Raw genomic sequence first — 24,648 nt, forward strand, 5'->3', positions numbered from 1 at the left:
TACTCTGATACTACAAAGGTAGGGGCATCTTCCGACTTCTTTTTGACTAGCCAAGGGGGTGTCTTGATGATGAGGTGAAACTACAGAAGCTGCTAAGGCAGCCTCAAACTTTCTACTTTCATATTTTTATTCAGGATACCCAGAAAGGACTTTAACATTTCTCTGTTTCTACGTAAATCCAAAGATCTCTTGCCACATAACTCTAAATATCTAGAGGGAAACCCAAAGAGAAATAAGCTAAGATGTGAAACTTAATACTGTTTTATTCACAGAGGCTGGTGGTCATTCTGTATATGAAAAATACAGACCTCCACTGGTAACTAATATGACTAGATTGTTCTGGAAGTCTAGCCTGAAGAGTAATGAGAAGGGAGGTCTTAAGGAGTTGTGAGCTGGACAAAGTGTAAACGAAATATGTGTACCCTTCTAGACAGAACAGAAAAAATGTACAGCAGACAGCCTGATGTGCTTTTGATGAGAAGGGCTACTGAGTTTGCCAGCCTGCCCCCACTTTGCTAAGGTTGCTATGGTTTCAGGCATTATGACCCAACAAATTCTGTTATCATGTGCCAGGGTCAGAAGCAGCGAGGAGAGACTGGCTCCTTCAGTCTCACCCAACAGCTGATGGGGTGGCAGCCAGCAGCAGGTGCCCAAGAACTTGGCATTTCTCACTTGCATCTCAAGGGGCACATCTCCCTTCTAGGTAGCACATTTTCAGCCAAAGTCTAAAATAACTTCATTATCAAGGTAATAAGTTCATAAATTTTATTTTTTACAGTTTTTTTTTTAGGATTTAGACTGAGGCTATATCCAAATCACATGAGGGACCTCTATGCCTCCCCCTCTTTTTCTCTAGGCTAGTGATCTCTAGCTCTTGAAAAAAAGAAACTCCCTCTTCTGAGGATGTGGAAAACCTCTTCCTAAAACTTTTTCAGGGATTTCTAGAGATTTTTGAAGGGAGAGTCCAAGAAGATCTGGGGAAATGAGATAGAGGGGGGTAGGGGGAATGGTAAAGTGTCAACATGTAGTAGTATCCTGTGAAAGGCTAGCCATCAGAGGATAGTTGTTACTAAAATGTTGAGAGTGAGAGAGGCAGAGGGAGGGAGGGAGACAGGAAGGGAGGGAGAGAGAGGGAAGGAGGGAGAACGGAGGGAGGGAGGGAGAATGGAGGGAGGGAGGGAGAATGGAGGGAGGGAGAATGGAGGGAGGGAGAATGGAGGGAGGGAGGGAGGGAGAGAGAGGGAAGGAAGGGCTGAGGGAGAGAAGGCGGAAAGAAGGGGGAGGGAGGGAGGAAGCTAGAGGTTAAAGGGGTCTAATTTTTGAAGGAAGTGAAGGGAAAGGAATTTAACTGCCCTCTAATACTTGGCCCAAAAGGTTTCTCTTGTTAAATTTTAAAGATAAATCAAATTCAACCCCAGATACCAAAACAATTCTACTGAGCTCTTAACTGTATAGGGAAAATCAGTCAGTGGCTTCTGCCATTTCCTTTTTACTTTTAGTTCCAGGCTGTGGTGGGAGGTGGCAGGGGGGTTGAAGGAAGTTGGCAGAGATTATTCTCTCTTTCAAATAAACTTTGTCCTATGGGATCAGGGTCTGGTCTTCCCGCAGACATTTGTCTCTTAGTTATACTTATGGCTATTAGACTGAGTGTTCCCAGTATTCAGAAACTTCTTCTATATGTTGTTTTAATAAAAAGAATTATTCACTTTACTGGTATTGACCTTAGTCTTTTCTAGTGGCCCTATGTGGTAAGTAATTTCACTTTCTTTAATGTAATGAGAAAGACTCGGTTTAGACTAGGTTTAGCTAAAATTCAGTTAAAGGGGATGAGGTGAGCTTGACTCTTTGAAGATACCCAAGAGTGGATAAAGAAAAGAGGATACAGATGAGATTTAGTTAATGAGGTTAATAACCCCACAGTCTCTAGACCTCCTTTTAAATTTACTTCCCAGCCTGTCATTTTTCCTGACTGGCATTTTCCCAAGTCAATATGATACTCCCATGGTTCCAAATATCTAGTTTGGGGAATCTAAATTTAAGAAGACTATGGATTGAGCTAAAAGATAATGATCTTGATCATCAGGTTCAAACATTTCGGAGTGTCCTTCCCCCATGGCTTACCCCACCAGTTCCTAGCCTAAACCTATATGAAACAGAGATGGGTTTCAGAAACCCCTTCAGGGATTCTTATTCAAACTGATTCAGTTTCTAAAAGTCATATATAAGACTTTCAGGTTTATTTTCTTTCTCTTTCCAGATGTCTGATAATAATATTGACTGGTTACACAGCCACAGGGGCATGTGCAAGGTAGATCTCTACAGCCCAACAGGACAGCAAGATCAGGACCAGAAAGTGGTAATATACAAAATGACTCCTACAAAGAAAGGCTTGGCATTTGGGTATAGATATCCTGGAGCCCAGGATAGACTAATGGATAGTGGTACTGTGACTTCTCCAAGGAATCAAGCTCAGCAAGGTCTGTGGGGGACAAATGTGCTCATACATCACACAGGGACAATTCAAGGGAGGGGCAAGATGAGGAGTGATGTGAAGGAGCTGAGGAGGGGAGGCTTGTGGGGGAGCCTGAGGGGAGCCAGGGGTGGTGGTTGCCTAGTTACCAGCCTCTATTATCTCACACCTCTGAAGTCATAATAATGTCGCCTAGCTACCAGTAAGTTACCCTAAAGCTGGACTCCTTCAGGAGGGCAAAATATGTATTTTTCCTAATGAATAACAATAAAAAGCACCTATTAAACACAGAAATGTTTATCCATGTACCACTTAAAATCTTCTATGTCATCAATAGTAAAAACACCACATTTTGGCAACATTAGTGTAGTAGAAAGTGCTCCAAACTGGGAGCCAGGGGAATCGAGTTCTAATAGGAGTTCCACTTTTGAGTCTGTGTCAGTAGGGCAAGCCATCTCTCTTCTCAGTTTTCTCAATAAATGTGGATATTGTATTTTGGGCCTCTTTCTCTCACAGGTAGGTATTCTCATTTAGGAAATATAGTAACATTAAGATTCTGTCTGCCTAGAAGTTGAGACACAGATGTAGAGAACAAACGTATGGACACCAAGGGGGGAAAGCCGCGGGGGGGGTGGGGATGGTGGTGTGCTGAATTGGGCGATAGGGATTGACATGTATACACTGATGTGTATAAAATTGATGACTAATAAGAACCTGCTGTATAAAAAAATAAATAAAATAAAATTCAAAAATTTAAAAGAGATTCTGGCTGCCTAATAAAAATCATTTGTCTATTGTTTATTGAGTACCTAACTATGTCTAGGTGCTCTACTAAAAGCTTTACACGCACTATCTCAATCAATCCTCACAAGAACCCGATAAGGTAGGTGCTACTATCATCTCCCAGAGAAATTAAGGCCTTTTCTCTAGAATTTTTCTAAATTCATCTTAATTGATGCAGCTATGCTTTGTTGATGTGTCCACCCTGAACATGGAAGATAAAGATTCTAAGGTGGGTACTCTCTGCTTCCCTCAGAGTTGGAATGGGTGGGAGGATGCTGAGAAGGGTTAACAGTTTCAGCATAAGGAAAGGGAAAGGTTGTGGCAGAGGGTGGAAAGGTGACGGGGACTCAGGTGGGAAGCCATCATTCTCATGAGCCCATGATCCCTGGTTTGGAATTTACTGTCATTCTTGATACCAAATCTCATTTTATAAGCCACTTAAGTCGCTTGTAGGACTAAAAGAATGAAAGCATGGAAGATAGCATGTCAGAAAAGCAGGGCCGGGGGGAAACCCTGTCCAAAAGGTTGATGTTTAATGGAATATGGTTCCTGAGACTGATGGCTTTGTGAATATCTTCAGTGGGGTGGGAGGGAGTAGTAATTTGTAGAGGGAGCTTTATCTCATTCTTCAAAGACTAGCTAGCCTTACAAGCCTACCTTTCCTTCAGAAAGAAAGGGGATAATAGGAGACATGACATTCATGCTTTGAAGTAGTAGCCTAGCGGGTCAGCTTGGAGAAATCTCAAAAAGCAACTTTTCACAAGAATCTTGCCCTTTAATTCCATAGGATGCTGCTGGTTCCAATTCAGAAGGTGACTTAAACCTGGAGAATCTGGAAGAAGAAGAAATTATTGTGATCAAGGATACTGAGAAGCAAGACTTGTCTAAGGTATAGACTTAGCCTCTGAGTCTACCCTTTCTCATTCCAAGAGCCCAGTGCTGAATCTGAGGACTCTGGTTCAGAGATAGTAAGAGAACTATTGTCAAACAGGCCCAAAATATAAATATTATGATATTCTAGAGAACACAGGCCTAAGCTCACAGTCACAGTAAGTTAAATGCTCAGGTAGCTCACAATGACACTATCACAGAGGCTCAGAATGCCCTCTCCTAATTTCAGGTACCTACAGCAAAAAATCTCGCTATGCTTATCTTAACAAAGATATGGGCTTATAAGCAAGATCCTTTGCAATGTTCTTTGCTGGCTTGTAATGGACTTGTGTGCCCCACATTGCCCAGTGTCCAACAATGAAGAAAGAGGATATGAAAAAGAGCGAGTCCACAACAACCAAAAGCTGTATTTGCCCTACCCTGTTGTCTAAGAGATTACCCAGGCTGTTGGGTAGCATAAAGTTCAACGCAATTACACTTGCACACCACTGTCAGATATGGAATCCTTTTGTTTTTTGTGTAAATATCCCAAATTACACCTGGCAGGCTGGTTTGGGGTAGGCATTAGAGCACATGACAAGTCACTCTCACAGTCCTAGAAGCCTGGAGTAGCTGATATTGGAACAGGATATTTGGCTTCAGTGCAAAGGAGTCGAATATTTCTTGTTGTGTTCCTAGGCTCATATTATAACCAGAAACATCATTTTTGACCCCAGATGCCTTTGGAGTGATGAGAGTAGCTCCTGAGGAAGGGAAAACCAGTTACAAAATATTCTCCAAAGAGTCCTGGGTTCAGTTGGGGGTGGCCAACTCCATTTTGGGGTCTTAATAAAAGGATATACCTGGTGTTTGGGGTTTTTTGGGGGGGGTTGTTATTGTTTTTTTGAAACTTATTTTATTTTATTTATTTTTTTATACAGCAGGTTCTTATTAGTCATCCATTTTATACACATCAGTGTATACAGGTCAATCCCAATCTCCTAATTCATCACACCACCACCCCCATCCCCTGCCACTTTCCCCCGTTGGTGTCCATATGTTTGTTCTCTACATCTGTGTCTCACTTTATGCCCTGCAAACCAGTTCATCTGTACCATTTTTTCTAGGTTCCACATATATGCTTTAATACACGATATTTGTTTTTCTCTTTCTGACTTACTTCACTCTGTATTACAGTCTCTAGACCCATCCACGTCTCTACAAATGATCCAATTTTGTTCCTTTTTATGGCTGAGTAATATTCCATTGTATATATGTCCACATCTTCTTTATCCATTCGTCTGTCGATGGGCATTTAGGTTGCTTCCATGACCTGGCTATTGTAAATAGTGCTGCAATGAACTTTGGAGTGCATGTGTCTTTTTGAATTATGGTTTTCTCTCGGTATATGCCCAGTAGTGGGATTGCTGGGTCATATGGTAATTCTATTTTTAGTTTTTTAAGGAACCTCCATACTGTTCTCCATAGTGGCTGTATCAATTTATATTCCCACCAACAGTGCAAGAGGGTTCCCTTTTCTCCACAACCTCTCCAGCATTTATCCTTTGTAGATTTTCTGATGATGCCCATTCTAACTGGTCTGAGGTGATACCTCATTGTAGTTTTGATTTGCATTTCTCTAATAATTAGTGATGTTGAGCAACTTTTCATGTGCTTCTTGGCCATATGTATGTCTTCTTTGGAGAAATATCTACTCAGGTCTTCTGCCCATTTTTTGATTGGGCTGTTTGTTTTTTAAACATTGAGCTGCATGAGCTGTTTATATACTTTGGAGATTAATCCTTTGTCTGTTGATTCATTTGCAAATATTTTCTCCCATTCTGAGGGTTGTCTTTTCATCTTGTTTATGGCTTCCTTTGCTGTGCAAAAGCTTTGAAGTTTCATTAGGTCTCTTTTGTTTATTTTTGTTTTTAGTTCCATTACTCTAGGAGGAGGATCAAAAACGATCTTGCTCTGATTTATGTCAAAGAGTGTTCTTCCTATGTTTTCCTTTAACAGTTTTATAGTGTCCAGTCTTACATTTAGGTCTGTAATCCATTTTTAGTTTATTTCTATGTATTGTGTTAGGGAGTGTTCTAATTTCATTCTTTACTAGTGTAGCTGTCCAGTTTTCCCAGCGCCACTTACTGAAGAGACTGTCTTTTCTCCATTGTATATCCTTGCCTCCTTTGTCATAGATTAGTTGACCATAGTTGCGTGGGTTTATCTCTGGGCTTTCTATCTTGTTCCATTGATCTATATTTCTGTTTTTGTGCCAGTACCATGTTGCCTTGATTACTGTAGCTTTGTAGTATAGTCTGAAGCCAGGGAGTCTGATTCCTGCAGCTCTGCTTTTTTCCCTCAAGACTGCTTTGGCTATTCGGGGTCTTTTGTGTCTCCATACAAATTTTAAGATTTTTTGTTCTAGTTGAATAAAAAATGCCATTGGTAATTTGACAGGGATTGCATTGAATCTGTAGATTGCTTTGCGTAGTATAGTCATGTTCACAATATTGATTCTTCCAATCCAGGAACATGGTATATCTCTCCATCTGTTGGCATCATCTTTAATTTATTTCATCAGTGTCTTATAGTTTTCTGCATACAGGTCTTTTGTCTCCCTAGGTCTGAGGTGGGTTTCTTTTAGACAGCATATATATGGGTTTTGTTTTTGTATCCATTCAGCAAGCCTGTGTCTTTTGGTTGGAGCATTTAATCCATTCACGTTTAAGGTAATTATCGATATGTATGTTCCTCCGACCATTTTCTTAATTGTTTTGGGTTTGTTTTTGTAGGTCCTTTTCTTCTCTTGTGTTTCCCACTTAGAGACGTTCCTTTAGCATTTGTTGTAGAGCTGGTTTGGTGGTGCTGAGCTCTCTCAGCTTTTGCTTGTCTGTAAAGCTTTTGATTTCTCCATCGAATCTGAATGAGATCCTTGCTGGGTAGAGTAATCTTGCTTGTAGGTTCTTCCCTTTCATCACTTTAAGTATATCATGCCACTCCCTTCTGGCTTGTGGAGTTTCTGCTGAGAAATTAGCTGTTAACCTTCTGGGAGTTCCCTTGTATGTTGTCGTTTTTCCCTTGCTGCTTTCAACAATTTTTCTTTGTCTTTAATTTTTGCTAATTTGATTACTATGTGTCTTGGTATGTTTCTCCTTGGGTTTATCCTGTATGGGACTCTCTGCGCTTCCTGGACTTGGGTGGCTATTTCCTTTCCCATGTTAGGGAAGTTTTCGACTATAATCTCTTCAAATATTTTCTCGTGTCCTTTCTCTCTCTCTCTTCCTTCTGGGACCCCTATAATGTGAATGTTGTTGCGTTTAATGTTGTCCCAGAGGTCTCTTAGGCTGTCTTCATTGCTTTTCACTCTTTTTTCTTTATTCTGTTCCTCAGCAGTGAATTCCACCATTCTGTCTTCCAGGTCACTTGTCCGTTCTTTTGCTTCAGTTATTCTGCTATTGATTCCCTCTAGTGTATTTTTCATTTCACTTATTGTATTGTTCACCTCTGTTTGTTTGTTCTTTAATTCTTCTAGGTTTGTTAGACATTTGTTGCATCTTCTCGATCTTTGCCTCCATTCTTTTTCCAAGGTCCTGGATCATCTTCACTATCATTATTCTGAATTCTTTTTCTGGAAGGTTGCCTATCTGCACTTCATTTAGTTGTTTTTCTGGGGTTTTATCTTGTTCCTCCATCTGGTACATAGCCCTCTGCCTTTTCATCTTGTCTCTCTTTCTGTGAATGTGGTTTTTGTTCCCCAGGCTGCAGGATTGTAGTTCTTCTTGCTTCTGCTGTGTATGTGCCCTCTGGTGGATGAGGCTATCTAAGAGGCTTGTGCAAGCTTCCTGATGGGAAGGACTGGTGGTGGGTAGAGCTGGGTGTTGCTCTGGTGGGCAGAGCTCAGTAAAACTCTAATCTGCTTGAATGCTGATGGGCGGGGCTGGGTTCCCTCCCTGTTGGTTGTTTGGCCTGAGGCAACCCAACACTGGAGCCTACCCAGGCTCTTTGATGGGGCTAATGGTGGACTCTGGGAGCGCTCTCGCCAAGGAGTACTTCCCAGAACTTTTGCTGCCAGTGTCCTTGTCCTCACGGTGAGCCAGAGCCACCCCCCGCCTCTGCAGGAGACCCTCCAACACTAGCAGGTAGGTCTGGTTCAGTCTCCCATGGGGTCACTGCTCCTTCCCATGCGCACACTACTTTGTGTGTGTCCTCCAAGAGTGGAGTCTCTGTTCCCCCAGTCCTGTCGAAGTCCTGCAATCACATCCCACTAGCCTTCAAAGTCTGATTCTCTAGGAATTCCTTCTCCCGTTGTGGACCTGCAGGTTCGGAAGGCTGACGTGGGGCTCAGAACCTTCACTCCAGTGGGTGGACTTCTGTGGTATGTGTTCTCCAGTTTGAGTCACCCACCCAGCAGTTATGGGATTTGATTTTATTGTGATTGTGCCCCTCCTACCATTTCATTGTGGCTTCTCCTTTGTCTTTGGATGTGGGGTATCTTTTTTGGTGAGTTCCAGCGTCTTCCTGTTGATGATTGTTCAGCAGTTAGTTGTGATTCTGGTGTTCTCGCAAGAGAGATTGAGAGCATGTCCTTCTACTCTGCCATCTTGAACCAATCTCTGGTGTTTGTTTTTAAAAGAGGAGCCCATACTTACTACACACAATGCAGGTCTACTTTATTGCAACTGAAGCCCTTTTGCAAAAAGTGGACCTTATTATGACCTCACGTTTCCAGGAATTCATGGTGATGAAGCAATGAATGGAGCAAAGAGGGCAATGGTACTTAGTGCTGAGTAGATGTGTACACAATACGTATACACATATCCAAACATGGGCATACACAGTCACAAGTATAGATATACACATATACGTTTACACAAAGTGACATACACATAGATATATACAGGTATATACGTTAACAAAAAATAATTTATAAAATAATTTATAATAACTTGTAGCCAGGCCAAACACATGCCTGGCTACATGTGACACTGACAAACACACACAAGCATTGAAATAACAAACTTACGTATAGTGATCTAGTCATAACAATGACTTACACACATATGCAAAGATATACAGTTATACAGAGTCAGACACACTAATGTGCCCACATGTGATACACATAAACATTTATATGTACATCCAAGCACACTATGCATAAACACACACTCACATTGATACACACAAGCCTTGATCAAAACAGACCATGCAGACTCAGGTACAGGCATACTCACTTATAAATATACCTCATGTTGATACAAACTTTAACAAAGTGACACATTAACTAACGCACATGCTTGTGTACACTGATACACATATTGACACAAATGCAGTGACATCCCCACTCATGTACTTACAGACACACTCAAATGCCAGTGTGTATGCAACACTGACATACATCAATCATTGACATAGTATATAAATATAACATAAACCGATACCTAATATATCGATATACACAGTCATTATACAATCACCTATTTATACATACTCATTTTTAACATACATATTTATTAATATATTATACATTAATTATATATTAATATATTGATGAGTATGTATGCTAATACCTGAATGTATGTTTCAACATATATAAATACATTTATAGCTGCATGATACATGCTATTGGATTTATATCATAAACACATATGCAGCTCTCTCAACTTGACACTTGCTTATTTTCATATTCAGAGACACACTGATATACACACACATATTTTTACATTCACACATATGTACAAAATATACATACTAACATGCACATGCTGGCCTCTACAGTTGACATATACAATGGGTAAGATGTCAGCACATTATGACACATGCTTACACACGGTGACATCACACACTGTGCATTGACATACACATATGCACACACATACACACAGGCACATTTTCACACACTAACAGTACAAACTGACACATGTTCCCACTCATGAATTGATATATTGATGTGTGTATACACACACGACAGAGACACTGACATATTTTTGACATGTATTGAAATAAGCACACATACTCAGATGAAATTGACAAACATATTGATAACACTTGTGTATAGTTAAGTGTACAAATGTATCTACTCTGAGCTTTTGTTGCTGCCACTTGTGCTTGAATGTGTATTAATGGATATAATTGTGTGTTATGTGCCCATGCAAATACTAAAGGCCAAATCCCTAATCTGTGCAACTTGGAAGATATATCTTCTAAATACAATAGGGGAAAGAAGTAGCCTAGCCAAAGCCTTATGGATAGGTCTTCTTTTTTTAGATGGAGAGGTCAGTGTGCCTTTTCAAACAAGCTCCTTCTAATCCTATAAGTGTCCTCTATCGTCTACTCAGTGATCTTCAGAAATACGCCTTGTGTTTCCAACAGGCACTTAGCCCCTCATCCTCTAGCTGTAGACGTCAAGTAGGAGACACAGAGGGCAAATATCACAAACTGCCCACTGGGAACTGCTACAGAGGCTATGCCAATCAACTGAAAATGGATTACGTGGCCAAAGGACCTCAAGGCCAACATCTGGAAATGACAGCGGCCAAAAACACCAACAATAACCAGAGTCCTTTCACCCCACCAGCCAAATCTCCTAGCAATCAGAGGGCAGTTATCTCCCCTGATGGAGAATGTTCTACGGATGACCCTTCCTTCTATGTCAACCGACTATCTCCTCTGGTGATCCAGATGGCCCGTAAGAAAATCAAGAAGTTGGAAGGTGGAAGCAAATGTCTTCATCATTCAATCTATCCACCCAGTGGGGACAAAGGGAAAAACAGCCCTCGTAGTGCTGTGAGCAAGATCACTTCTGAAATGGCCCATGATGCTGTGGAAGTGACCTCTGCAGAAAGGCAGGGCACTGGGGAGGAGTGTAGGGAAGGTGGCCAAAAAACCTTTCTGTATAGTGAATTATCCAACAAGAGCAAAGGTGGAGACAAACAGATGTGCCAAAGAGACAACAAAGAATTTGCAGATTCGATCAGCAAAATGTTCATGGTTTATGCAAATCAAGTGGCATCTGACACAATGGTCTCTGTCATGCAGAACTTGAAAGTTCATAGCTCTGGGAAGCCAATTCCAGCTTGTGTGGTCGTGAGGAGGGTGCTGTTAAAACACACCAAGGAAATTGTGTCCGATTTGATTGACTCCTGCGTGAAGAACCTACATAATATCACCGGGGTCCTGATGGCCAACTCAGACTTTGTCTCAACTGTCAGGAGGAATCTGCTCAACCATGGGAAACAAAACACTGCTGATACCATGGAGGCCATGCTGAAGCGTCTTGTCTGTGCTCTTCTTGGGGAAAAAAAGGAAACCAAGTCTCAGAGTTCGTCATATGCATCCTTGAAGGCTGGGTGCTATGATCCCAAATGCAAGAACCAAAGTCTCGAATTCTCAGCCATGAAGGCCGAGATGAAGGGGAAGGGCAAAGGCAAAATAAAACCAGAGAAGTGCAAGTCATTGACCAGTGCTGAGAAAGGCAGTGAACATACCCTCAAGGAGAGCCTGACAATGTGGAACCAAAACCAAGGCATGGCTGGCAAAGCATGGACCAATAAGGAGGAAAAGAGAGAGAAGATCAGCCTTTCCATGGATTCACTGGCAAAGGACTTGATTGTCTCTGCCCTTAGGCTGATCCAATACTATCTGACCCAGCAGGCCAAGGGCAAAGATGCATTTAAAGACTGTCCTTGTTCTACCACCAGCTATATGACTCAGAGTGCCCAATACAAAAAGTGCAGAGGTAGCCAAAGTGTCAAGGCACTTTCAATGAAACATCTAGAATCTCGTGGAGCCCCTGGATCATCCACCTCTCTAAAGGAGAATGAACACCTGGACTCCCAGAGGCTGGATATGTCAAACATCATTCTGTCACTGATTCAAAAACTGCTTAGTGAGAGCTCCTTCAACTGTGGAGATCTATGTGAAGGTGAGAACAAACGTTCTGAGCCCAGGACAGACAAAGGAGCCCCCATGTCCAAGAGGCCTGACAAAGGGGAAGAAAAATGCCAGGACAATCAAGAACTTGACTTTATCAGTGGGATGAAGCAAGTGAACCGACAATTTATAGATCAACTTGTAGAATCTGTGATGAAGCTGTGCCTTATCATGGCTAAGTATAGCAACAATGGGGCAGCCCTTGCTGAGTTGGAAGAACAAGCAGCCTTGGCCAACAACCCCAACTACCAGGCCGGTGGCCCCAGATGTAGTCATGATGCTGCGATGTCACAGAACTATCAAGACTCTCCTGGAACTGAAGTCATTGTCAATAATCAGTGCTCAACAAGTAGCTTGCAAAAGCAACTCCAGGCTGTCCTGCAGTGGATTGCAGCCTCACAATTTAACATACCCATGCTCTACTTCATGGGAGATGATGCTGGACAACTGAAGAAGGTAAGCAATGCAACAAGGAACAAGAAGAAAGAGGGTTAGAATGGGTAGGGGCAGGGAGGCGGTATTGTACTTAGAGCCCAAGAAGCAGTCCATTTTTTTGAGTCTGTTCTTTATCATGTGACTCATGAATTACTCTCACCTCATAAAGACACAAAAGTGATGAACCATTAGTTACATGGGGCTCTGGACAACTCAAGTCCTGTGTACTTCCAAGAGGAGGAGAGTGAGATTAGCTCATTTTGCCAGTGATCCTTTCAACAAACTATTTGGTAAAACATCAGGGAGCAATTTTTAAGTCTTATGTTTTGCACACGTGTGCATGCACACACACACACACACACACACACACACCCCACAGCTGTGTTTCCTACATTAGATGGATTCCAGAGAAATAAAATACTGAACCAAATTATCCTCCCTATTTCCAATCTCATGTACTTTTTTTTAGGGAGGCAGGGGAATGGCAACCCCTAACCTTGACCTAGAAATCAGTACAGATTAACTGAAGGATCCCAGTACCTGATGAGAAGTATTAGTGAACACAATTGATTCCAGAGTTTGTTTTTTGAAGCTCAAAAAGAAAGGACCTTTGGCATTTTAATCTATGCCATTAGAGGAGCGTCCAGAAAAAAGGAAAGCCATGTCAGCAGCCTCCAGTCCTGGACCTGTGGCAGCCTTTAATCCTAGAATCATAGGCAGGAAGGTGGGTGGGGTATAGTAGACTTTCTCCGACGGGACCCTGGCTCCAAAAGCATCATGTGACTCAAGCTATCTGCTCTCTCCACAGCTTCCTGAAGTTTCAGCTAAAGCAGCAGAGAAGGGGTACAGGGTAGGAGATCTTCTTCAAGAGGTCATGAAGTTCACCAAGGAACAACCACTGGATGAAGCTATGGGAAACGTGGCTGGAAAACAACTGCTAGACTGGCTGCTCACTAACCTGTGAGCCAACAATTCTTTCTCCTCCTCTCCGTTTACTCCCCACCCCCAGCAGCATTCTATCCCAGCTGGAGCACCCTCTACCATCAGGCCAGTGAACTGCACGCTGCACGACTGTATTTTCCAATACATCTGAGCAGTTGGACTGTGCAAATGCAGGGTGTCCAACAAACTGGGCAAGAACGTGAATAAAAAAACTTTTTTTTAATTGTGTCATTGTTTTCTTGGTCAGATATATCCGAGGCAAGGGAGGGGAATGCATCCAATTTCAAGGACTGGTGATACAGTGTTGGACTTGTGTCCGGATCTCACCCTGGGTTATTTTCTAAGCACCCAAGACACAGGGATATAACCCATGTCCAAGTTCCTAAGTCATCTGGTTTATCCAAATCTCAGTTCACAAGCTATTTAGAGTTTTGCCACCTGTGGTCTCCCTGTTTCTCCCAGAATTTCACAGTTAACTTGATAATCCCCCTTCTAATCCCAAGGATGCAGCTTTCTTGATCACTTTTAAGAGTTTGTAGATGGGCTAGCTTAGATGAAAAACAAACTGAAGAAAGTATATTACCCACGGACACACACACACTCCCAGTGTTCACTGCACATGGTTAAACACTATCCAGAACTACAATGGGATCTGATCCTCCCCCACACATAATAAAGCTTCCTTATAAGTCATTTCCTTCAACTGATGAGATTTCCTTGTTTTCCAGCAGTCTGAGAGAAAAATTTGCAGAGAACAAAGCTACAGAATGGTAAATTCTTCACAGCCACCTTATGTGAATCCCAATGTCTCCTTTGAGACTAGCACTAAATTCCTAGATTTGTTCTATGCTTCTCAGAAGTCTATCACAATGCTATAATTCATTACAAATCAGATCAAGACAGTGGTTTCAGCCCTGTGGTCCTCTGTTAGCTAGTTTGCTGTGGCATTCCTTGGCACCTTTGAGGTGCTTGTGGCTTAGTAGAACAAGCACAGGATGTGGCTTTCTTCTCGACTCAAAAGTTAAAGCTTTGGCCTCTTACTAGTTGCATGGCCTTAGAGTCACCTAGGTAGACTCTGAGCCTTTTCCTTTATCTGCAAAATGTAGACAAAAATTACCCTCCCTGTTTAGAGGTTAAACTAGAAGAATAGACGTAATGATGCTTTGCAAGGAGAATCTTGTTACAAATTAGATATGGGATTGAAGTTGTACCTCTCAAAGCCCATCCTAACACAGTTGCAAGTGCCCTTGATATATTTCCAAACTGAAAGCAAGATCCTCTGAGTGTGGGACCCAGAAAGGCACATTTTGGGGAAGGTAAGAAGCATACAGACAAACTTTGACAACTTCTCCACAATGCCTGGACCAGTCAGATAGAAGTAAAGGTAGGCTCCTTCAAAGCCAGGATTTTAAAACTCCCCAGCCCTTCTAAAGCTAATCAAACCTTTTCTAGTCTCACCCCGACCCCATGAAAAGCTGTGGAGTTAAGCTACCACAGAACATTCTCTTTGTCCTTGAAGAAAATCCTTAATAAACAAATCCCGGAACCAGGTCTGCATTTCTGATGACTCAGTCCTCCCTGAGCACAGCTGGGTCCCATAGTAGTTTACTTCGTTGATTAACTCAGCTCTTGACTTACTCCTGATTTTTATTATGAGGCGGCCTTGGGGATTCTTTGGAACGTGGAAATAGAGCAAAGGAAGTTATATGTTCTGTTAAATGAGGGCCATTGGGGCAAAATGGTCTCTAAGGGCCCTTCCAGCTCTGACATTTGAGGATTCTAAGAGTTTCTCTTCCATAATTTCTCAGGGAAACTTGTGTGGATGAGGTAAGATCAGGGTGAGGAAACTTGATTTTTGCCAGAGCTAACTGACAGACTCCAGCAGAGAAAGGAATGCTTTGGGCCAGACAGGGCCCTGACAAGGATCTGGAGGAGCTCAACAGGCCTTGGGGTTTATTCCTGGAGGGTGAGACCCTGACCTTTCACCCCTCTAAATGGGGAAGTGATCCCAGGCATCCTATTAGCAATGTGGCCACTGCCAGCAGCTAGAAATGGACAAAGGCTTCTGCTGAGCTGAAAGCCCCACATATAGGAAAGGGATGACAGGAGCAGAAGGAGAAGGAAAACAGGATTATCTCCTGGCAGGCAGTGTCACTGGTTTGATATCGCTGACAATTTTAGTCTTTCTGAACATCAGGCCTCCATTTCACAAGAAAGTTGTGAGCAGAACTCATCTGGGAGGTTACCACAGGGCCAGGCCTAGGCTGAGGTGAGGCAAGAGAGACATTTTCCTCAGGGGCAAAATTTAAGGGGGCAGCAGAAAAAACTTGGTAATCAAAATCAATAGTTTTTTTTAAATTGAAGTATAGTTGATTTACAATGTTGTGTTAATTTTTGCTGTACAGCAAAGTGACTCTGTTATACATACAACTTTTTCATATTCTTTTCCATTATGGTTTATCACAGGATAATGAATATAGTTCCCTGTGCTCTACAGTAGGACCTTGTTGTTTATTCATCCTATATCTATAATAGTTTGCATCTGCTAATCCCAAACTCCCCAAATCAATAGCTTTAATGTACCATTTAAGAAATCAAAATTAATGCAGAGTATCAAAGTGTCAAATATTGTAATAAAGAGGATTAGTAACAGTGCCAGGCCAAAACATAATGGAGCATAAGGTAAAAGGAAAAATTGGTAAGACATTTTATGGGAGGACCACTTTACGGGAGATTGCCAAGGCAGTACTTAGAGAATGTATAGCCCTGAAAGCCTTCATCAGTACAAAAAAGCAACAATGAATTAAATCCCTGCCTAGAGAACTTCGGGAGGGAACAAATAACAAATCAAACAAGTTTAGGAAACGGGAAATAAAATTTGGAGCAAGGAAACAAAAGACAGAGAAAGCAAAGTTTCACTTAAACCTTAAAAAACAATCAGGGGTGAGGAGAGGGGTATTGCAGTGTTCTCTCTCTTGCTTAACTTAAGGGTATATCTTTCCAAAGAAAACTCAGATTAATTCTGGTTAAAAACAGGAACCACACAAGATTGCCCCGGTTAAAATTCTACTTTACAATTGTTCTAATAATGGAGGAAGAAAAGTAAAAAGTAGAAATATAGGAGCAATAAAAATAAAAATGCCACCTTTGCAAATGATATATTTGTACGTCCATGAAAATCAAATCCCCAAATATGAGAGGTAGTGAATGAGCTTTGCAAAGGTATAGGATAGAATTTACTTGTGAGCTGTAAGAATTTGCCATCAACTATAAAACAATTGCAGCTGCTTTCTCCTCACTGACTCAGAGACATGTAAAAAGTCCAGCAGTTCCACTGCACTGAGGTCTCTGTGGTGTCAGAACATGAAAAAAATCTGGAAGAATTGATTGAATTTCTGTATCCTAGAGCCACCCAGCCAGAAAGAGGAGAGTCTAATTACCATAGTGACGATAATATTAAACACCTATGTATTAAGGAAGGCAAGAAATGACATTTACAGAGAACTTACTTAGTACCAGACACTACCAGGTGCTTTAGTTCTTTTAAAAACCTTGTGAGATGGTTTGTTATTAGCTGCTTTTTACAGCTGTGAAATTAGATGGTCAGGTTTAAAGGCCTTTTTTGAAAGTTATACATCAGTAAGTGGGAGAGTTGGGATTCAAATCCAGGTTTGCCTCATGCCAAACACTATGCTTTTTCCATTCTATCACACTGTCTTCCCATTAATTCAGAATCCATGTTTATTAAACAACTATAATACATGAATGAGAAAAAGAAAAACAGGTAAGTAGAAAAATAGACCATGCTCTTAACTAGTAAAACTAAGTAAAATAAAACACTTTCTAATTCAACATATAGGTTTCATATAAAGCCAATATAAATCTTTATGGGGTAGTCTCAAAGTATCTCCCCCAAGATAGTTATTACTTACCAAGGGGAAAGAGTAACTTTACAGTGGATGAGCCCACCAGTAACAACTTAATTATGTGATAAAGGTTAACACCATCAGTAAAGACACATTGGTATCATGTACCTCCTGATATAATGTCAACAGAAGGGCATTCTTGCCAAAAACCCATAATCCCAGTCTAATCATGAGAAACTACCAGATAAACCTAAATTGAGGGACATTCTACAAAATAGCTGACCAGAATTGATTCCAAAGGGTCATGAAGGGAACATTTTAGAGTTGTGGAAATGTTAACTATGTATCTTCATAGGGGATATGTATACATTTAACATAGGTGTATACATTTCTCAAGACTGATCAAACTGTACACTTAAAATTAGTTAACATTATTCTATCTAAATTAGATCAATAAAGTTTATTTTTAAATATATTTAAACTTAATACCTGTAGGAAAAAAAACCCCTTCCACTGTTCACAAGTTTCTTTGCTCCTCTGCCTCTTTCCAGAAAGCCTCCAATTCAGCAAGTCTTTCTGACTTCAGGCTCTCAGCCACCTTTAACTTGCAGCCCTCCCTCCTGCCCCTTCCACTTGTTTGTGGTGGCCCAGAGCAGGACCCTGGGAGCTCCCCCTTTATGAGAACTTCCCTCCCAGATCCCAGCTATGTATCCAAGGGGAAAAGGTTTTCAGCTCACCCCTCTTCTTGTCATAAAAGTCTCCTTCTCAGAAAAAACTTCCTTCATCACCCTATCTGCCACAGTTACTCTTTATTACATGACCCTGTTTTATTTTCATCACACTAACTGATACATCCTCTTTATCATAATTTACTTGCCTATTGACCGTCTCTTCCCTCTAGAATGGTAACTCCAGGAGCACAGGGACCTGCCTGTCTTGTTCACTACTGTATCCTCAGTGCCCAGCACTGTGCCTGGTACATGGTAGCCATTCCATAAATATTTATTGAATGAATAACTATCCACCTATTTCAGTGTTCCCTGATGGGTACAAATAGCATTAAATGGGGAATCAGAAAATTTGTCTTTAACCATGGCCACTTAATAACACTTCATCGCTTGATATAGTAGCCAAGTATGCTTCCTCACCTCAAAAATCAGGATGCTAATCAATATCTTTCAATATCTACCTCTGTGGAGGTGTTGTGCAAAGAGGCAACAAGCAAGGTGAAAATGTTTAAAAATAGACCTAAATGTGCCCATTAAAGCTTCAATGCAAAATAATAATAATAAATCTCTAACATTTACTGAGCTTTTACTATATGCCAGACATTCATCTAAGTGCTTTCCACTATTTTGTCCTTTAACCCTCCCAACAACTCTATGAGGTAGGTACTCTTTTTTTTTTTTTGAGGTAGGTACTCTTATTGTCCCACTTTGCAGATAAGGCAACTGAGGCCCAGAGAGGCTGAGAAACTTGCACAGTTAGAAGTGGTAGAGTTGGTATTCAAACCCAGATAATCCTGGCTCCAAAGCTCCCACTCTGTGCTGCTTCATAGCATACCAGGGCCTTGTCCATAAAGTCACTTGTCAGGATAAGTCCTGGTGTAGTGCAGAATGGAGTGGACACATCTAGGAGGTGACAGGAACCTCTGGAGTGGGATGGATGGTTAGCTAGAAGGAATCCAGGCTGGTGGAAAAGCAGAGATTTCCAAAGGGTACTGCAGGCATAAGCCAGGGCCCAGAAGAAGGCCAAAAGCTACCCTCAAAGCAGCAGTCATCTCAACAAACAAGCAGACACAGCTCCTGGGACTCACGGAACACGGAGTATACCCAAGTTCAAGTACAGCTGATGCTCAAAATGCCTCCTCAGGGGACAAACTGGTAATTCACATTTGCTCACAGTCCCCAGGGCCACGACTGATGGAGGGTGGGTCCTGGGGGTTAGGGGGGAGGGGAACCAGAGTGAAAAAATACCTCCAGACAAGCTGGCAGGCATGTGCCCTGGGGGGAATAAGGGTGGTCCCTGATGGTGTCCATTCAGTGTTCCCCAGAGCCAGGCTGCACGAGGCAGAGGGGAAGGAGGCATTATGGAACACTTGGGGTGCTTAGGGCCTTTGTCAATGAGTATGAAAGTTGTTTCAATATTTTAACAGCCAGTAGGGTTGTACTGGTGGTGCCTAAAGTCTGAATGCCAGCCCTAGGTTGGAAATTCTTTACTTTCTCCTATCTTTCTCAAGCCTCAGGGCCTGGCTAAAAACTGAATTTGAGGTGTCATCTGAGGTGCATCCAGCTGAGGAAAGGGTGGAAGGGAGGGACCCCACAAGTTGCTCCTTCTGGCTCACACAGCTCCATCCTCACTTTGATCACGCTGTATTATAATGTCCTGTTTACATGTCTGCCTTTCCTCTAGACTGGAAGTAGCATGTAATAAATGGATGTGACATATATATGGAATCTAAAGAAAAAAATGGTTCTGATGAACCTAGGGGCAGGACAGGAATAAAGACGCAGAAGTAGAGAATGCACTTGAGGACACGGGGAGGGGGAAGGGTAAGCTGGGACAAAGTGAGAGAGTGGCATGGACAATACACTACTAATTGTAAAATAGATAGCTAGTGGGAAGCAGCCTCATAGCACAGGGAGATCAGCTCAGTGCTTTGTGACCACCTAGAGGGGTGGGATAGGGAGGGTGGGAGGCAGATGCAAGAGGAAGGAGATATGGGGATAAATGTATATGTATAACTGATTCACTTTGTTATACAGCAGAAATTAACACACCATTGTAAAGCAATTATACTCCAATAAAGATGTTAAATAAACAAATAAATAAATAAATAAATGGATGGATGGATGGAAGGATGGATGGATGGATGGATGGATGGATGCGAAGGGCCTCCCACCTACTGGGCAGCCAGCCAACCAATGTTTGTTGAGCAACAGCTAACGTGGATTGTGTGCTGATTCTGTGCCATGTCTCTCATCTGATCCTCACAGCACCCCTCTTGGTAGCCCCACTTTGCAACTGAAAAAATGAAAGCAAAAAAGATCAGAAACTTGCCCACAACTGGGATTAAGCCCAAGCAGCCTGATTCTGGAGTCTGTACTCTTAACTACTGTGCTTGATTTAAGTGGCTGGTGGGTGGCCATACGTGTGCGAAAGTTCAGAGATGAATAAAGTGTGGCTTGTTTAGGAAGCGGGGAGACATATGTAGCTGGAATGCAGAGTGTGTGAAGGGGAGGTGATGGGTGACAAAGCTAGAAAAGTCAGCTGGCATCCGATTGCAAAGGGCCTTGTATATCATGTTTAAAATTTTGGACTCACTTCTAAGGTCAATGAAAAACCATTTGAAAGGTTGGAAGCCCAGCAGTTTCAGGGTGAGATTTATGTTCTGGAATGTTCACTCGATCTGCTGTGGGACGGATAGATTGGAAGGAGTGCTGCTCAACTGTTATTTACTTCCTTTGTTTATTTCTGGTTTTTTCCTCCCTTTCATTTTTCATTTTTAAAATGCCAACCTCACTGGACTTTACTGACAGTTAAAAGGATTTATCCACATCAGGGCCAGCACATCTCTTGGAGGGCAGGTGTGGGGAGGTAAAGGATGACTGTCAGGAAAACCCCAGCTGTGATGGAGCCAATTGGTAAAGGGGAGAGTGGTAGGTTTTCACTTGCCTTCCCTATGCCTGCACTTTGTCTCACCGCCTGTATTTCACACTCTCACTCTCACCAGATGCTAAGAACAGTCGACTCCAGATTCCATGTTCCCCCCAACCCCCAAATGACAAATGGGTGTATTTTTTCTGACCCTGAAGGGGTTTCACACAACACCTCCCAGAAAACATAAATCCTTTTCCAGAACTCAGCAGGAGGCAGAAGCAAAGTCAAACAGCCTGACCTGCTAACCTTCCTCTTGGGGTTTGATAGCATCTGTCTCCCAGAAACCTTGCTTTTGAAAAAGAGATTTCTCCTGTCTGAGATTTCAGGTGCCTGTCAGCCAGCCCTGTGGCACAGACTATCTGCTGGAGGGAAGAGGGGGCTTGCCAGGGAAATCTCCTCTGGCAACGAAGGGCCCACTTCTGAACTGATGTAGCAACTTACTTCTCATCCTGATGCAGCTTCTACACTGGGCACACCTAGAATGATTTGTCATATATCTTTATCTGCCTTTGAGTATACTCTTGGGGTTTCCATCCTACTCCCCTGGCCCTTCCTTCTCAGTCCCTCATGGAATCCTCTTTCTCTGCCCATCTGATAAATGTTGGAGTACCCCCAGATTCACCCTCACCTCATCTTCTCACCACTCCCACTCCCTAGCTGCACCTGCTTTACAAAGGAAGGCCTAGCTGCAACATTGCCAAAGAGGACTAGTGCCGAGGTTTGGGTCCCGAAGGAAACCAAGAACCAGAGGAGGTAGAGCTGGGTCTGAGATGAAGTTCCACAGTGGTGCTTCTTTGCTGGGGAGGGGGGGTGGCCCAGAACTTTTAAAATGCATATCCCTAGGTCCTGCCCAGGGAAGGTCTTCGTTCGTTAGCTTGAGGCAGCAACACAGGCATGTGTATTTTGAAAAATCTTCAAGAGACGGTCTATCACTCCTTTTTATTTTGAAAATAATTAAAACCTACAGAAAGTTATAAGATTGGCACAATGAGTACCCATATACCCTTTATCCAGTTTCACCAACTATTAATATTTTGCAATCTTGCTTTATCTATCTATCTAGCACACAACTGACTAAAATGGTGAAACATGTGGGGATATATGTTTATGTATTTTTAAAAATGGTGAAAGTATAATTATTATTCTATAATATAATAATTATTATTTTGCTGAACCATTTGAAAGTTAGCTGCAGACATCAGGATATTCAAGTACCTCAGTGTGTATCTTGAGTTTGTGGTGGGAGATGCTGGAGGAACAAAAGTGGTAAACTTACCACCAGTTCGGTGTTACTTTTATTTCTAGTGTTCTCTGATTTGTCTGCTGATATATGCCGAGTTCTTAAAGAGTTGTTCATGCTTTCTGTACAAGTTTTAGAGTCAGGCTCAGTAGGTGATAAAGAGAGGTGTGTGTTTACTCGGTCATATCCAGAATCAAAAATCAACCCTCACTTTTAAACCCCATGCCATACTGCCTCTCCACACAAATGTCCCAGAGACACTATGAGCTCATCATGTGCCAAGCGGATTTCATTACCCATTCATTCACCTAGTCTTACCTCTTCCAATGATCCCTATCTCAACCATCACACCATCATTTGCACAGTTGTCCAAGCCCAAATCCCAGGCATTGTCTTTGACCCCTCCCCCTCTATACTGTCCACATCCAATCATTCATTGATCCTTGCTTCTCCCTCCTTATTTCCATGATCTTAAATTATTCAGGTCTTTATTCTTTACCACCTGGATTATTGCTACAGTCAGCTAATTGGTGTGACAGGCTGATATTTTTATTTTTTTATTCAACTTTCTACTTTGTATTGGCTATATACACAAAAACACACAAAATTATAAGCCCAACATATTATTATTTTATGCATTTTTATGGAAGTATAGTTAATTTACAATGTTGTGTTAGTTTCAAGTGTACAGCAGTTATAAATATATATATATATATATATTCTTTTTCAGGTTCTTTTCCATTATGGTTTATTACAAGATATTGACTATAGTTCCCTATGCTATATAGTAGGTCTTTATTGTTTACCTATTTTATATATAGTAGTGTGTATATGTTAATCTCAAATGCCTGAGTTATCTCCCCCCCTCCCTGCTATCCCCTTTGGTAACCATAAGTTTGTTTTCTATGTCTGTGAATCTATTTCTGTTTTGTAAATACGTTCATTTGTATCATTTTTTTAGATTCCACATATAAGTGATATCATATGATATTTGTCTTCTCTGTCTGACTTACTTCACTTAATATATGATAATCTCTAGGTCCACCAATGTTGCTGCAAATGGCATTATTTCATCCTTTTTTATGGCTGAGTAACATTCCATTGTATATACGTACCACATCTTTATCCACTCATCTGTTGATGGACATTTAGGTTGCTTCCATGTCTTAAGCCCAATATATTATTGGTAAATTACCACAAGCTGAACTTACTCTGGTCGAGAAACAGAACATTACCAGCATCCAAAAGGCCCTCTTTCGTGCTTCCTCTCAAATACTACCCCTTCCCTTCTCCCTGTAAGGTGACCGCTATACTGGCTCTCAACACCACAGCTAGGCTCTACCATTTTAAAAACTTTATGTATAAATAGAATCATACTGTATGATTTTCTTGTGCCTAATTTCCTTAGCTCAACACTATGTTTGTGAGAATCAATCATGTTGTGTGTTGTTTTATTCTCACTTCTGTATAATATTCCATTGTATGTTAAATCATATATTTTATGATTGATGGATATTTGGGTTATTTCCACTTTGGGCCTATTAAGAATAGTGCTGCTACGAATACTCTTATACATGTCTTTTGGTGGCCATAAGCACTCATTTATACTTGATGTATACCTATAGATTATATTTCTGACATGCATATGTTCATCTTTAGCAGACACTGGTAAATTATTTTCCAGAGAGGTTGTACCAATTTATACCTCCACTAGTGGTGTACGAGAGTTCCTGTTGCTCTATAGTTGGATAATATTTTAGAGATTAATATGCTTATATATATATTTTTTCACCCCATATATTCCTCCTTTTATTTTCTTCCATTAAGCAGGTTCTGGCCCTCTTGGTCACCAGGAGGTTTGTAGAAGGGCAGAAAACTGACATTTCCCACAATACTTGCTGGCTTTTGTTCACAAGAGCCTTGAGCCCCAGAGGGAGGAAAAAATCTGCAGTAAAGAAAACACATCTTGGAATAAATAGAAAGGGAAGAGGATTTTCCCAGATTAAAAAAGAGATTTCTCCAATATAAAGGAAGGAGAGAAAGAGCTCTGTGGATTCCAGAGTGGCAGAGCCTGGCCTGGCTTCTGGGCAGCGTATGCAGAAGGCCCTAGTGAGAAGTGGTGAGGTAGGGAATCTAGGAAGTTGAGACCAGAAGCAAAAGTTTTTCACAAAAGCATCACAGTGCTGCCAGACCTGAAGGGCCCTGCACAGGGGTCAATGTGTATGTCAACATTTACCAGTGTGAGCAGATGGCTTGATGACTAGAGGGCCATACTGCCATGTGCTGGTGCATATAGAATTCCAGAACCTAGGCACAACTCAGAGTCAGGGGTCCCAAGAATAACTTAGGTTGAGTTTCCCTCCAGACTTATGGGATTGGGAGCTCAAAATGGAATTAACTCTGATTTATAAAGAGCAGTGATATTTCTTATCCATTGGAGTTGTGGAATG

At 41.6% G+C, this 24,648-nt stretch overlaps 1 protein-coding gene across 1 annotated transcript; it reads left to right on the top strand.

The window, feature by feature from the left end:
• AKAP4 (A-kinase anchoring protein 4) lies at positions 1-13,464 on the top strand. The gene is made up of 6 exons (XM_022563800.2): positions 1-18; positions 2,258-2,356; positions 3,432-3,482; positions 4,041-4,142; positions 10,391-12,511; positions 13,299-13,464. The coding sequence occupies exons 2-6, from the start codon at positions 2,258-2,260 to the stop codon at positions 13,452-13,454; spliced, it is 2,529 nt and encodes an 842-aa protein (XP_022419508.1). The 5' UTR covers positions 1-18; the 3' UTR covers positions 13,455-13,464.
• The last annotated feature ends 11,184 nt before the right edge of the window (positions 13,465-24,648 follow it).

The sequence above is a fragment of the Delphinapterus leucas genome, chromosome X, assembly GCF_059928025.1.
Source record: "Delphinapterus leucas isolate spDelLeu-1000000601 "Yukka" chromosome X, BTC_Dleu_Yukka2, whole genome shotgun sequence".
NCBI classification, from domain to species: Eukaryota; Metazoa; Chordata; class Mammalia; order Artiodactyla; family Monodontidae; genus Delphinapterus; species Delphinapterus leucas.

What these genes read in the sequence shown, in the direction of transcription:
- AKAP4 (XM_022563800.2), top strand. Translation starts at nt 2,258, where the DNA reads ATGTCTGATAATAATATTGACTGGTTACACAGCCACAGGGGCATGTGC. An exon ending in TGGAAGATAAAGATTCTAAG is followed by an intron (nt 3,483 to 4,040) that starts GTGGGTACTCTC and finishes TTAATTCCATAG; the next exon opens with GATGCTGCTGGTTCCAATTC. An exon ending in ATGCTGGACAACTGAAGAAG is followed by an intron (nt 12,512 to 13,298) that starts GTAAGCAATGCA and finishes CTCTCTCCACAG; the next exon opens with CTTCCTGAAGTTTCAGCTAA.